Below are 15,504 nucleotides of genomic sequence, written 5' to 3'. Positions count from 1 at the left end.
GGTTTTGAAATTCCTTAAGCATCTAAACATAGCTAAATAAATAGCTAATTTTAGCAACTTTTAAAAAAAGTATTGGTCTGGAAATATCACAGGAATATAGAATATGAACAATCCTTTCTCATCATTGAAGGATAAAGTACTCTGGGAAATTGAAAGACATCTAACTTAAATAAGGTTTTGAAAGAGTTTTACATGATGTGTAATTAACCTTAAGAAGTCTTTGCCCCAAGGTAAAGTCAGGGCTTTTTTAAGATTAGAAAATGAATTAGGTATTTATATGGATCGGTAGACCATCCACTATCCATCATCTGGGTTGTGAGGAAACACAGGGGAGGTGAGGTAAGATTTTGCAGGTTAAAGGAATAATGCCACCACTAAAGATCAGCTTTTTAACTTCAGGTATTTGAAAGTGAAGCCCCCACCTAAGCCATCATTCAGGTTTCCTCTGCAGTCAGTAGAGAAAGGTATTTCTTCAGGGAATGGCAAAGCCTCACCTACCTTAAATACCTGTTCTTGTAGGGGATAAATTGCTCTTTGGGGGTACCAGTCTCCCATTAACTGTGGAGGGATCAGAGTCACATAGTTTAAATTCAATGGGCTGTATCCCTTACTGTGAGGAATTGGAAGAATTTGTCTAAATCTGGAGAAAGAACTTCAGATCTAGCATCTCAAGCTGTGCTAGGCTAGGTTTTCCAATGATTTCCGCTTCGACTATTACTTGCTTGTATTGTTAGCGAATATAATCTCAGTTTTCCAGTTAGCAGCTCCGTTTTCCTGTGAGCTAAGGCTCTTCCAACCTTTTCTCTTGTCTAAGTGGTGTTTTTTATGTATTGCAGATAATGACACAGTATTACTGCAGCACTGATAGGTTTCATGGACTTTACCAGGGGCAAAAAAACCCCATTCTGGAGTAATTTTTGTTAGACACAAATAGTTGCTTACACAAGATTTAAGCTTCTTAAAACACTTGAGTTGGTAAAATGAGAAGGAATGATCTGTATTTCATGAGGGATATAAGAGACTTAAGTCCTGCAGGTCCTATTTGTAGATTTGAAGTGTTTGGGAGTTAGGGGTTTTTGAAAATCTCATTTCTTTAGGCACCTGCTTGCTTTGGGCAGTGGGTCCTAGGCACATCCAGATTAGAAATGGGGCACAAACTGCTCAGGTCTTTTTGACGGTTTTCTCCTGAGATGCTTTGAAGTGTTAGCCTCAAGCTAAAAGGCAATCCAAGTTTACCAATTTCATGTCTTGTCCGTACAAATATGAAATGGAACCTTCAGCTGCCTTGAAGAAAGATTATTACAGATCACTGAAAAACTTTGCAGGGGTCTGGATGGCAGCAACAGAGTAAAAAATTTCCCTAATTCTCTCTTTTTATAAGCTATCACCAGTGACATTTCAACAGTAAAATCTTTGCTATAAAACCTGAGTGCTTGTGAACACAGTAATAGAAATTCATGCCCCGCTCCTGCCCACATTGCTGGGCTGGGAGCTCCAGACTGTCTCACATCTTCCTTTAATTTAATTGCATCGCGGGGGAGCTGCAGATCCTGTGGTGCTACACATACCACGAGCACAACAGGAACCTGCCCCTATGATCTTGCAGGCTGAGTAGATGAGAGGGCAAAGAGAATCAGGGGGATTTGACCAACACCATGCTACACAGCTGGAATGGGCTGGAGAATCCCGTTGGTGCAGCTAAGGGGGGAGTCTTTTAATACCAATGGCTTTTCTGTGTTCCTAGTACCTGCCCAGATGCATTGCAGATGCTGAGGTCACAACTGTCTCAGCCTATGATTTGTTAAGGCAAAGGAACTGAGCTTTCCTTGTGTCTTGGAAGCAGGGACTGAGCTCCCTGCATCAAGCCACCTCCTCTACTCTTGCTTCCTTCTTCCTTCCTGATCCTGATATGCTCTGTGCTTTCCCCATATGTTGTTAGATACTACCTTTGAGTGCCCTAGGCATTCAGATGTCCTCAGATGTAGTTCAGATGTCCTCATGCAACTGACAGATGTGGCACAAGATCTAAGGTGAGCAGCTGTCAGTGTGACAGATGATGACCAGGGGGGATCCCTGCAGGGGTGGCAGCCAGGGAAGCTGAAGGGACTGGTTGAGTGCTGGAGTAGCACTGCAGGGAGCGGTCAACGGCTAGGTGGGAATGGCAATGGCGGCAGGGAGGGCTACAGCCCAGGGATGCTGTAGATGCTGAAGCTGAGATAGCACTGCTTACCTGTTACTGACCTGGGAGCAGCTACCTTGTCCCCCATGGTGTGTTCTCTGCTTATATCTTGCTGCTCAGAGTACGGTTGGTGCAAGTGTTATGAGCATGGCCAGATCCACCTCATTCGACGACTGTTCCCTCCCTTTCCCAAAGACCCCAGGTGACCATGCCAGGGCAAAGCTGGGACTGGCAGCATCACTGCCTCTTCTGTTTCAGCCAAGGACAAGGTGGGGGGAAAATGGGAATGTTTTGCACAATATACTGTGTGAAACCACCTTCCTCCCATGAGGACTAAATCCTGCTCCTGTTGATGCCCCTCTGTGGTTTCAGGTGCATGTGAATGATGTGGAAGTTGTCCCTACATGGCTTTAGCCATTGTGAGGAGAAAACACAAAGCCTCACCTTGAACATGCTTAGTGTCCCTCACAGTCAGAAGTTACTGCTGAAAATCACTCAGCTTTAATGCAGCTTGTTTCTAACTCGAGCTGAAGCGGGTCACCTGCAAGCAGAGTGGTTTGTTTAGCAGAGGGTATAGCTTGATGGGTTGTCAGTATTGACCGAAGGAGATCTTAGCAGGATGGACTGGCACTGGCTACATTGGCAGGGGCAATGAGACGAACATATTGAGCCAGTCTCCGTCTCTGGCACCCATGGTGGCCGCTGCAAGGGATCGCAGGTTCAAAAGCTCCACACTAGGGGGGAAAGGAGGCCTGGGAACTGGCCTGCCCTCCCCATGTGTTACACATCACCCGTCACACAGGCAGAGTTAGGCACACAGCCTGTCCCAGGAGGCCAGGGGCACTCCCCTAGGAAAATAGCTGCCACTAATCTTGTGTCCCACAGTGGCAGAAGCTCATTTTGAGTGGTCCATCTTGGCTGCTTCTTCACTGCAGCAGGCTGCTTTGCACTCTTGCTTGGCAGAGTCCTTTCTTCGTTCTTCCCCGTGAAATAGAAGTAAATAGGTCAATACTTCCTGTCACCCCGGGCTTTAGAAGATCCTAATGCTGTTATCTCAAAAAGAAGATAACACTGCAGTCTGGCTCGTAAACTGGCAACTTGGGAGTTACACTTATGAAAAAGTAAATGGCAATAAAGAGGTTCCTGTAATACACTACAGCACCACAGACAGAGAGTGCTGAAGGCATGGCAAAGTTTTGCTACCTGAACACATGAAAGCGTTCTGTGGTGGCTACACTGGAGTTTCAAAACTCGTCTTCTCCAGAGATACCCATGATTTTTAAAAGAGATTTCGAAGTCAATTGACAGTTGTGTTATCAGAGCCAGGAGGGGTAGCTGTAGCTCGCAGCTAATGGTGCTCGCTTCTGTGCATGAAGCCAGCGTCCTTGGTTGTATTTCAATTCCCTGGGGCAGCAAGCCAGGCTGGCTGGTGTTTATCAGGAGCACCTGATGCCAGTCCGCCTTTGGTTTTGGTGATGGCTGGTGGGAGAAGGGAGGGGGACTAGCAGTTAGGTGTATTCTCTATGTCATTGTATTTCTAATGTTGGTGTTCTTGTCTTTATGTCTACGCATTCTTTAGCTATGAGGATAACAGACCCTTCATCAAGTAAGAATGACCTGAATGGCTGATAAATTTCATTTATCAGTGTGGTCTCATGAACCAGCTGTCAGATCAATATTGAAAAATCATTAAAGCTTCTGTCATTCACATTTGAGGCAGAAGAGCAAACTGCAGGAAAACGGTCAGGCATACGCTAACATGCAGAGTAAATGTGCTGCATATGTATTGCCAACAAATTGTCACTATATTGGCTTTATATTCTTTGATTGGACATTACTTGAATTCAAGGTGAATGTTCCAAAGTTACTCCTGTATCGTACAGACTTGTTATACCAATAGCAACCTTCTGATCCACTGTGCTCTGTCACTGAGAGTGCTTTAGAGTAATATAAATACAGAAGTAAATTCTCAGAAAGGTACATGGGTGGTAATCCCTATGATTTCTGTTGTAGTTAACGGGAGCAGTACAAGCAAATCTGTGTTTGGTGCATGGGAGACTGTCTCTTTACTCACTGGAGTACATAATTGTCCCTAATTGTAAATCTCTGATTTTCAATTACACCAAAACATGGATGGTTTTGTTTGTTTATTGATATAAAATTGCACTATGGAAAAGAAAAACCATGAAAAAGCAACAACAAGTCTGTACAAAGAGCAAAACAAAACCCACAAGCCGCACCAAAAAAACCTGGGAAGAAAGCCAAAAATGCCTAGACATTACATGCCTTTGGGCATCCATGCTCTTTCTCCTGCAACCAAAAAGTAATGTGCAGTAGCACAAAATAGAAACAAATCAACTTTGCAGTAGACTTTCAGTTTGTTCTTCTGGTGAAGAGTCCTTTGTGTTCATTCTTGCAGCATCATTCCCATGTTCTCTTTCATCACTTGGCTCTTTTTTTTTTATTGTGGATACGGGATGGAGCTATTCAAAGTAATCTCCACGCCCTCTTTATCTCCAGGTCTTGTTTTCTGAAGCACAACACTGTAACACGTACAGTTTGCACCCACAGATTCCTTTCCATCACTGAAGGTAGCATTTTTTCACTAAATAACTGTTTCGCTCCTGCAAACCTCTGCAGCCAAAGGCTCTTTAGGCAGGTTCAAGAACTGGCTGTGCTTCAGAGCAGAATAGTTTTCTGATATCCTGGGAATCATTTTTAAAAGGCTCTGTAAACGCAGGAAGCTTTTAATCGTGGAAGAGAAGAGACGGAGGAGGAAAAAAAAAAGTGTTTTCCACTTCATTTGTTCTTCTTTTTTTAAGGAAAAAAAATTATTTGTATTTTTTAAATTGGCAAGCAATTAAGATGATAATGTGCTCTCACTGATGGTGGAATCTCAGGGAGAAAAATATACCAAGCAGCTAAAGCTGTAAACTTTATCTAGTGGCTACCTTTCTGAAGGATTTCAAGAGTGCATTTTCAATTTGCATTGTGCTAAATATTTATTAGCAGGATTGACTGGAAATGCTTCAAAGCAGCTGTTCTGGTCTGCTAGATACATAATAGTGATTTTTAAAGAACTGCCTTAATAAGTGGTTACCTTAGGGAGCTCTTCTGGTTGTGTGGTTGAATAATACATATTTTATAAACTTCAGTGGAAGACTTAATGCTGTATTTTCATTCTAATACCTAAAGAAAAAAACAACAGAAAACATGAATACAACATCGATGTGCTTCTGTTTGTGACAAGCCCTGCTAAAGGGAAAAGGATTTGAGGCTGCAGCTGCCATGGTGTCTCATAGTGGAGATTGCCTGCCTGACCTCTGCAGGACTTATTTTTCCCCTAAGCTACTGCTGCTTCATCTTTTTCCCCCTTGCCCCATGCTCTGCTTAGCAGATGGAAGCCCAAAGACATCCAAACCCTGGCCAAGTTTCTACAACGCTGAAGTACCTTAGAAACGTAGGCAGGCTGTTGTCCCTGTGAGCCCTTCTGCAGCACCCCAGGCTGCTTTGGGGTGAACAAGGAAGCAGAGGTGCTGACTGGCTTCAGGCTTGTCTGCTTTGGGGAACCGAAGGGTTAAACAGTGAGGAAGGGGTGCAAAGATTGGGTGTCATTGCATTCATTTTTATGATGTTACACCTAATGATACCAGGGGAAGACAGATGAAAATCAAGGCCTTGAGGGAAAGGGCAAAGGGGTGCTTATGGTGCTGTTGGCTATGCACTTCCCGCTGTGCTTCCCAGATAGAAGTTGACTCCCTCCCCTATGCAGCAATTCCTTTAAAGTTACAGGTAATTTAGCATGCAGAAACTAGGGAGGTGGCTAGGAGCAGGACCCAGTTCCTACCCTGCTTGTCGCTTGTCACACTTCATCTCATGTCCTAGTATTGGAAGGTCAGTCTCAGAAGTTAATTTAGCAGATGACTAAATGTTATTTAGCAGGGTAACTTGGCCATCCCAGCAGAGCTTCCAGCTTTCCTGAAACTGCACTGAAGAAAATAACATGCAGCAACCATCCCATGTCCCCAGCTCTGTCTGTCCAAACAGTAAGTCTCTGGGAGAAGGCAAGCAGAAACTGCAGGCTACCCACATTTGCTTGAACAACATCTGGGGCCAAGCAATGGCTGCATCCCTAGTCTCGCTTCCCTCCCAGGGTGGAGCAAGCAATAATCTCAGTTTTGTAGCCAATGTAAAGAAGGATTGCCCCTCCTTTTCTCTGAGCAGAAGTGTGGCAGCAGCTACTGTTTTAGCAAATGCAATGTGTGAGCGCCTATACATGTATTTCCTCTCATGTATACATGTATTTCCCCTCATCACAAGGTGGAAGAAGTGTGAAGCAGCATTGCAGAGAGCCTCCTTGTGTGAAGCTGATCTGGCAAGTGGTGAGGGCTTGCCCACCTGCTTGTAGTTGTTTATCTGGCTTACAGGCATATGGGAGACTAGCTACAATGCAGCAGTACATTTGTTTTGGTGTTAAGCATAAAGAGGCTAATCCAGCTGGCACTCCTGCCCCATTGAAACCAGTGGACACTAAAAAAGTGACATTTAGAGTTGTTGTTTTGGTTGGTTTATTTTCTTTTCCTGCCATTTGCAGAAATAGCATCTACATGTCATTTACATACACACTGCTTTTACATTAAAAAAAAAGGAAAAGAAACATTGTGGTTACGAATATGCTTTCGTTATGATAAATTTCTACACTGCTAACATTTCCATTTCCGTATGTTTTCTCAAGCTTGAAGATTTGTAAACTGCATCCAGCTTGAAGACAACACTCCCTATGACTCATTTTGATGCGCTGTTTTCTTTTTGCTAAAATCATGGGCAAAGTCTTCCTGCTTGTAGATGTGTGCCTTTTGTAGATGAAAAACCAATCCCTTTTTTTTTTTTTTTGTTTCTCTTAACAGGTCCTGGGTTATAGGTGCAATAGCCCTACTCTGCCTATTAGGACTGACCTGGGCATTTGGACTCATGTATATTAATGAAAGCACAGTCATCATGGCGTATCTCTTCACCATATTCAATTCTCTGCAGGGAATGTTTATATTCATTTTCCACTGTGTCCTCCAGAAGAAGGTAAGACAGATGGTTCCCAGTGGCAAAAGAGGTAGTAATGGGGTGTTTTGTTGCCTAACAACCACAGCATAACATCATCAGTGTGCCCTGAATTCATCTCACACAGATTTATCTCTGTGCACCTAATAAGGGTGGTATTTAGACTGGAAACCAGCAAGATGCAGGGGAATGAACTGATAACGAAGATATGTGGCAGTGGCATATCAGCAGCGGGGGCACTGACAACGAGCAAGTCGGAGGCGAGGGAAAAGGCAGCTGACAGTTTCAGGGCTTTACGGCAGTGAACATGTAAAAGGACTTTGCCTGCTATCATCCAGATTCTCCTTCCCCAGTGTGAGATGGGAGCAACTCCACAAGCATCCGGAGGGTCCTTGTGTGGCTCAGTGCTCACAGCAAAGTGAGCTTTACATCTTCATTAGCAGTCCCTGCATGAAATCACCCATATAGCAGCATATATGGGTTGATGTTATGTAAGCAGAGGCTACATCCCCTGATTTTTTAAGAACTGAAGGACCTACGCTCTGCAACAGTTTGTTAGCCTTTGTATTGCGCAGTCCTAATGTGGGCTTTTGGAAATCTTCCTCAAAGCAAGCACAGTAAGTGCTTCTTGGTGGAACTTGAAGTATGCCCCAGTTAACATTTGCAAGATAGCAGTGGAGTAACTTAGGTAAACTCTAGGAAAAAAAAATCAAAATAAAAATCTCTTGTGTGTATATGTAGATCAAACTTACAACCTCTGACAATCAGTAATAAATATTTTTAAGAACCATTTTATTCTCCACTGAAATTCAGTAGTACGGAGCTCTCCAATTCTGTGCATGTCTGCTGGTAATTTTTTATGTACATCTTGGTTTCAAAGGGCAGTTTCTTTATCCAGTATAAACATAGGGAAGATTTATACATGGATACATCTGGGTCCCAGTTTCTCAGTGTAACCAGTGGCTTTTAGTGAAATGGCTTACTGGGTAAAGTCAGGGCCATGCTGAGGTCTGTTCTCCATTGAGAGCCCTGAGCTTGCTCCTGTGTTACCCACATTTTCCTGTACAGGAAAGGGAGATCTGACCTATGAAAGCAAGCAAAATTCATTGTAGCAAGTGAGTTCTGCAAGTGATACCTCTGGAAGGATCTGCAGAGCTGTGCAAAATGTCATTCTTGAAACCAAACGAAGACTTCTGGGGTTCAGAGTTTTTTGTCCTTGTCATTTCATCTCAAATTTGTGCATCTTAAAAAGCTTAAAAGCTTTGTTGAGATGCAACTGCCTGCTGATGATCCCAAAACTTTCAGCCAGAAAATTTCCAGGCAAGATGATAAGAATGTAGGAAGCATCACTATCGCTAATTAAACCGGCAGGTGCCTCTTTGACGAGGAGTTTGAATTTCTGGACCAGTCTCACTGGTCCATCATCTTTCCTCCAATGCACCTTGCAAAGGGTCAGTCCCTAGCCCAGCATCCTGGAGTGGCACCACAGCCTCCTTGGCTATCAGGGTGCTCACTCGGCATGGAAGAACCATTCTCTTTTTCTGTTTCAAGCCAGTCTACACCCTTAAACCATCACTGATGACTGTGGGATCGCTCCTGATTTACAGCTGCATAGAGGGAAGGAGAATGCAGCTAGTACCTTGCTGTGGGGTGGATGCATCTCTCTGACCCAAGAGCTGAGGGAGGAATTAATTGAGAGAAGTTAAAAAAAATAATCCTTTCCTATCTATCATGGGCTAGAAAATCAGCAAAAAGATGCAGAGAGGCAAGCAGTGGGTGGCTAATTAAAGCAATTGAATTATTTTCTCTCAGCAAAGGATTGATTAGGCACTCGGGCATATTGGGCACTCATGGTATTGTGTTTGTCTCAAGCACTTAAGGAAGAACCTAATGAAAAAGTTGTAATTTGCTATTCAAACAGTTGTTTCACAGAGTTTTGAAATGCTCGTAGATAGTCTGGCAATATTTCACAGCTAACTGCATGCTCCAAGGAATCTCAACTGGTGTTTTGGACATGCATGGGTATTTTGGGGCTTTTGTTTGTCAGTGGGCAACATGACTTGCTTTTGGCTTTTCAGTACAGTCTCCTCATTTTCAGACTTGTCCCATCTGGTTTCTGGGTATTGCTGCCTATAAAAAGTAACACCTGAAGCTCAGTCAAAGCTCAGATCCTGCCCTGGCACAAGTCAGTGTAATTTCCCAGAAGCAAAGGAGGTGGCAGGGCTTTACTCCAGGCAAGAAGATGTCTCAGTTTGATTGTGATGCCCATTTAAAACATGACTGCCTTGCACAGTGCTGTGGGAAAGCAGGCTCCGGCCACCCCTGTGCACTGGGAATTAATCTCTAGGGCTGCTGGCTTCCTTTAGTTTCAGTTTGACTGCAGGAAATAATTAAAAAAATAATAAAAATCTATAGCTCTTATATGTTTCTTCTGGAATTTTTCTTCTTAGTCCCCTGCCAGAAGCAATAACTTCTAGTACCTTGATAAGCCAGTATGCTAGTTTATATAAAATCTATGAGGATATTAATTTTCAGTCATAAATAGTGTATCTGTAGTTCCTCCCATGCTCCTTTGATGTGCCTCAGAGAAAGCTACAACCGACTGGTGTCAACGAGCAGCTTTGCTGCATAAAAGCAGTCCCTTACACCATTGTAAACAGTGAGCTCACATATTGAGAGCTGCAATGTGTAATAGGCTTCTTCCTTGCGTACTGCAACAGCTGTTGTTTTAATGAACCACTGAGGGTAAATCAGGGACTCTGTTGAAAATCGGAAGGTGGTGGGTTGGAGGAGGAGCTACCGCTAACTCACTTCTGCTCTTTCCTTGGCTAGGTACGTAAAGAGTATGGAAAATGCTTGCGTACACATTGCTGTAGTGGGAAAAGTACAGAGAGCTCTATCGGCTCAGGAAAAACCTCGGGGTCACGGACACCTGGAAGATATTCCACAGGCTCACAGGTAACTTGCGTTTCTTGTTCATGTCGCAGTGCTTTGCACCACCATGCCAATACCCTTTGCAGCTATGCTGGGAGGGAGGCTCCTCTTAGCAACAAAGGAGCTGCTCTAGGGCTATCCCCAGTGCACCCACAGAGATTTCCCTCTCTCCCAGAATTCAACACAGTGGCTTCCCTTGGGATGTGATGGCAATTAGTGCCTCTCCAAGATCCTTCAAATAATTGTGATGAGAATAAAAAGTCCAAATTTGCCTTCTAGAGGCAGGTGGGTGGTCATCACTTGAGCTGTCCTGCCCACTCTCCATGGGAATCAGGAACTGGGAGTATTTTGTTAGCTATGCTACACTGCAGTACATCCTTTAATCACAAGCTAAAGGTTGTTGTCACAGCTATTGCCATGTACAGGAATGATGCTGTAACAACCAAGTGGGTTTTTTTGCTAAAAAAAGACTACAAGGGTCTTGCAATAGCCTTCACAGTGGAAGAGCTCACTTTCTGGCATTCAGTGTTTTGATCAATTCCTTGCCTCGCTCAGTTTATAGATCTCTTAGGAGAATCCATTGGGGTCAGATTATCTCACTAAATTACTGGATTTGTTATGTTTTGGTCACCTGAAAATTCAGGTTTTGTGTAATTTGTGCACTTAGTAATTTTGAAGCTAACTTATAAGTACAGATGCAGATTTATGGACAAACAGTTCGTATAAAATGAAGAAGCTTACTTCTTAATCAATAGAAACCAAACAAATTTATTCAGTATTACTAATGGAAGTAATTATACATGACAGTTCCACTATTAAATTATGAAAGACATGCAGCGAGTACCAGTTTATAACCTTCCAGGAAAACCTAATTTGCAATTTGTGTCTTGGAGCAAATTATCATTTATTTTCAACGGTTTTCAAGATGTCATCCAAGAGCTCCACTTTGACATTTACATAGGTCTGGATGTTATGCAGGACAAATAACAGCAATAGAATATGGAGCCTCTCTCCAGTATTCCATCAAATCCCACAGTAATCAATAATGTCCAAAACTCACCATATCCAGCCACATTTAGGTGGCTGATTTGAAAGCCTTTGGTTTTATATAATTTAACTACTGGGTAGGTGCCCTCCTGTCTGAGAAGAGTTGACTTTAATGGGCCCTCTTGGCAGTCTCAGCACAAGAAAACACACCCTTTTGAGGGTGAATTGAGTCTCCTGGAAGCAGTCCCCTCATGGCAGGCAAGGTTTGAGGTACCAAGGAAGATTATTTTGCCTGCAGAAGCTTGTCCTTGGAAGGATGGAAGCACCTGAGATCCATTGTAGGCAGGAGAGACCTCACACTGGTGATGGAGAGTGGGTGGAGATCAGTCTGAGTTGTTGAAAGCATCTGATTCCTATCTTTTGAACAGAGAAGTCCACGAGGAGGAAAACTCCTAAGATCCTTTTTTTCTCTGAAAAGCACTTATGAAACAGAATAATTAATCCACAATGGATCATGTCAGAGAAATACAATAGATTAAATGTCCAGGTGAAAAATAATTGCTGTAAAAGTGCATGGGCCTCATGTCACATTGTGCTTCCATTTATAGAGGACTAATGCATGATTAGGAGATGCTGTTACTACATAGTTAATGAGTAGACTTAGGAGGCACTTTTCAGCTGTGACCACATGAGTAAGCCCTGGAAGATCTCACATGGCTAAGATCCCACTGCGGGAAGCACTGCATTTTTAGCAATTAAGAAAGACATGGTGTATCACGGCGGGAACCAGCCTTCCTGATCTCCCACACCACCTCGCACTACTTTCACGCAGCCCTGGGACATGTCCATCATACTCTGAGAGGTGAGGTGAGGGAGAGTTTCCTCTGGACATCTGGGTTCCCCAGTCATCTTCACATGAAGATTGTGATGGAACCACTCGCAAGATACATATTGACCGATTTTTTTATCTTTTGCAACATCTAATTGGGGAAGAGCAAGACAGTGGTGTAAAAGCCACAGCGGTAGATACTCCACAGCATATTTGAGAAACAAGACAGAAGGCCAACAAATTCGTAGCAGCAGAAGCTATACCACAGATGGCAAACCCATCGCAGTAGGGAACAGAAGTCATTCATTTGTGGGGGATTTTATTCCCCAAGATGGATAGTAGCTATAGAAGACTTCTGTTCATTCAGGGATACCAAGACAGAGATGAATTCTTCTGTTACACTTCACAAAAAATAAGACACAGGCTATCTGAGATAGTACAGGAAGCATGTGTGCTTCTGCGTGTAAGTTATTTTTCTGTTGTTTGGTGCTATATTGGTAAATCTGTAGCTTGCACAGGTCTGGGTTTCTCTTGTATACGATTTCTATTGCTTTTTTTTAATTAAGATGTAAGCAATCCAATTATGCACTCCTTTGAGGTAGGCATTTGTGTTATAAAGTTAGGCAGGCAGGGTCTGGCATACATGAGGTGGGTTATAGCTAAACAGCAACCGCTTGGTTACAGCTGGCTAGAAACAAGTCTCATCCTGAGCTAGACATGCCAATAGCCATCTTTAGTGAGGCAGAAAGAAACCTATCTGCAGCTGCTAAAAATTCATTACCTGCTGTGGTTCAATCCCTCTTCAGAGCCGGATTCGTAGGATGTGGAATGACACAGTTCGAAAGCAGTCCGAGTCTTCCTTTATTACTGGAGATATAAACAGTTCAGCTTCACTCAACAGAGGTAATTATAAACTGTTTTTCATATCTCTAACTCTTGTGATGGTTTTAAGGAGTCTGAAATGCGTTGCCCCTTTTCCCTCTCCCTCTCACCTCGAACAGCACTGGACCCTATTCTCCCACATAAGAAATGTTACAATGATAACTGGGAGGAGGTTTTGTGGTGGTTGTTGCCTTTTTTTCCTTTTTTTTTTCTTTATTTTTACACATGCATTTTCAAGAATTGTCATTTCTGGAGGGGAGTTAGGAAAAGCAAAAGGTAAATGAAATAAAGTTGAAAATAAATCTCCCCTTTCCCTCAGCAAACTGCTAGTGCCGGAAGCTGCTGAGGTGTCAGGCCTCATTGCTGATGGTGAAAATAGGCTGTTACGGCACTGTACAGCCTGTGTTAAGCATCACAGGAGTCCTGATTGGCCTGGGTATGTAGCAAAACTGTCATCTTTATAGGAGCAAAAATGAGCAGCAGAGCATAGACGTAAGAAAAAACTGTGCCTGGAACAAAATTGTCTGCGTTGATGTTAATATACCTAGTTTGAAGAACTGACTGATGTGAACTTTATAGACATCTGTGGAGGAAAGGCTATCAGAGACGTATATGCCAAACAAAATGTGGTGCCTGGCACAGGAGGAAATCTGAACAGCTTTTTTAAAAAGTCTTTTTCAGGGAGTTGCAGGAAAGTGACAGTAAGGGAATACCAGAAAAAGAGCCTCAGAGATAGGTTTCTTTCTCTGCCAGTACAATTACTTTATGGCTTAGCCTTGAGCAACCAGATGCCAAATTCTGTTTTGTGTATCTGCCCAGTTGATGCTGGAATTAAAAGGGGGTAGAACTGGGATTACTGGGCCCAGCTGTTCTCTCATGATGGTGAAAATCAAAAGTGTTTCCTGTCCTGATGGTTGGACTGCAAAGCTCAACTGAGAATTGAGTTGGGACTTTGGTTCTTATTCAGTCTTTATTTGACCCAGAATTCCCACTGATTTTAGGGTGTTTTGCCTGAGGATAGGCTTGAAGGATTTTGACTGTGCTGTTAGTAATACTGACTACCAAGTGCTGGGGAACTAGGGGTATACAGTTCAGTTCTCTGAACATTTTAAGTATCACCTAAATCAGTGCAAAGGGGAAGGCAATGTAGTTAACATGGAGATGTACTTTTCTCCCTTAACCCACTCTGGTGGTTTTTGTGCCAGGATATTTTCACTTCGCACTGAATATTCATTAATAAAGAGAGCTATAAGATGCTGTTACTGCAAATGGCTGATTTATCCACATACATTGCCCTCACATATCTCTCTGTCTTTGCATTGAAGACTGGAGAGCTACAGCCAGGCTTCTCTGGGGCAAATTTAGAGGGGGATCGGTTGTCGCACAAAGGCTACAGCAAGAACCACTGTTTCTCTCAGCCATCCATCGTTCCGTCTCGGTGACAAACAAAAATGTGTCATGCATGGAATGTTTGCTCCTTTAGTTAGCACAGAAGTTGACTTGCTTTCCAATGCAGCTGAGGCTACAAAGGGAAATGCTTTAGCAAACAGGATCTTCTGGGCTCGTCGGCAAAACCAAGGAATCTCTCCTTTTTCAGTTTAGGCTTTTTTTTCTGTGCAAAGAGGGAGTATGACCATAAATTGGGAAAGCTGTGAAGAGGTTTCAAGTGGGCAATCTTCATCCCAGTGTGGTGAGAGCCTGTTACTAGATGTGCCTGTTATTTAAAGGTCAGTTGGGAAATGAGCTGCCGGGGGAGGCATCTTCAAAGCGGATTTCATTCAGCTATTTTCCTTGTGTAACATCAGATGAGATGAATCACCTGAAGGGCCTGAATCTCTCCACTGACTACAGGAGCAGCCTAATAACTGTTTTGGAAGGGAAGCCATTTAGGTGGGACACTTAAGTGACTTGAATAAGTTGTACTATTATATTAGGGGCATCCTCCCTCTTTTTCACACAGGCAGGCACAATGTTGTTTTTTTAATTTTCTGGTAGACAGAATTATCTGCAAAATGGAGGTTAAAACATTTCTTTGGGAGTTAGCATCTCCAAAACAGCAGGTGGTCAGTTCTGGTAGGAAAATATACCTGACATCAACAGGAATCCCAACTGACAGATTGGGGGATATATATTTCACACTTCATCCTGTTTATTCCAGATGAAAATAAACGTTTGTGGTCTTAGGGCTTTGCATAAAGCATAAGCTGTTTCTTCCATCTCTCCAGAGAGAACTGAAGCCTGAACAGACCAGTGGGGCAATGTGGTTTTCACAGTTCTTGTCTTCGTCTTAATATTTAAATATATATCAAGCTTTAAAGGAGTTGTTTCATTAATATTTTATTTACAAGCATAGAATAAAAGCTCAGAGGAGTCAAGTGTGAGCCTTGAATTGTATGGTTAGTAGCCTTCCCTGCCCAAGGTTGATACAACAGACTTGCATACCTGTTCAGAAGTCTCTCTCCAGCCTAGACATCTTTTGCCTAATATCTGTATTATCCCAAATTAAACATTGCCTTCAGACAGCAGCTGCCTTTCTAAAACAGGGAGAAAATTATCCTTTCTCCCCAGAATCACCCCATTCTCCAGGTCCTGGCCCAACTCCACTTCTCCATGTCCTGGGCCAGCGCTGAGTTTTCAT

At 43.0% G+C, this 15,504-nt stretch overlaps 1 protein-coding gene across 1 annotated transcript in view; it reads left to right on the top strand.

Annotated features, from left to right (window-relative positions):
* Positions 1-15,504, top strand: part of ADGRL3 (adhesion G protein-coupled receptor L3) — a 514,763-nt gene that overhangs the window by 476,562 nt on the left and 22,697 nt on the right. Inside the window, exons 22-25 of the mRNA XM_074823334.1 lie at positions 3,759-3,785; positions 7,087-7,255; positions 10,067-10,192; positions 12,791-12,887. Of these exons, the coding sequence (XP_074679435.1) occupies positions 3,759-3,785; positions 7,087-7,255; positions 10,067-10,192; positions 12,791-12,887 (419 nt within the window). The remainder of the gene's footprint in view (positions 1-3,758; positions 3,786-7,086; positions 7,256-10,066; positions 10,193-12,790; positions 12,888-15,504) is intronic.

Source organism: Strix aluco, chromosome 4, assembly GCF_031877795.1.
Source record: "Strix aluco isolate bStrAlu1 chromosome 4, bStrAlu1.hap1, whole genome shotgun sequence".
Lineage (NCBI taxonomy): Eukaryota > Metazoa > Chordata > Aves > Strigiformes > Strigidae > Strix > Strix aluco.
The sequence above is the reverse complement of the archived record's forward strand: the minus strand, read 5'-3'. Positions and strand labels throughout refer to the sequence as shown.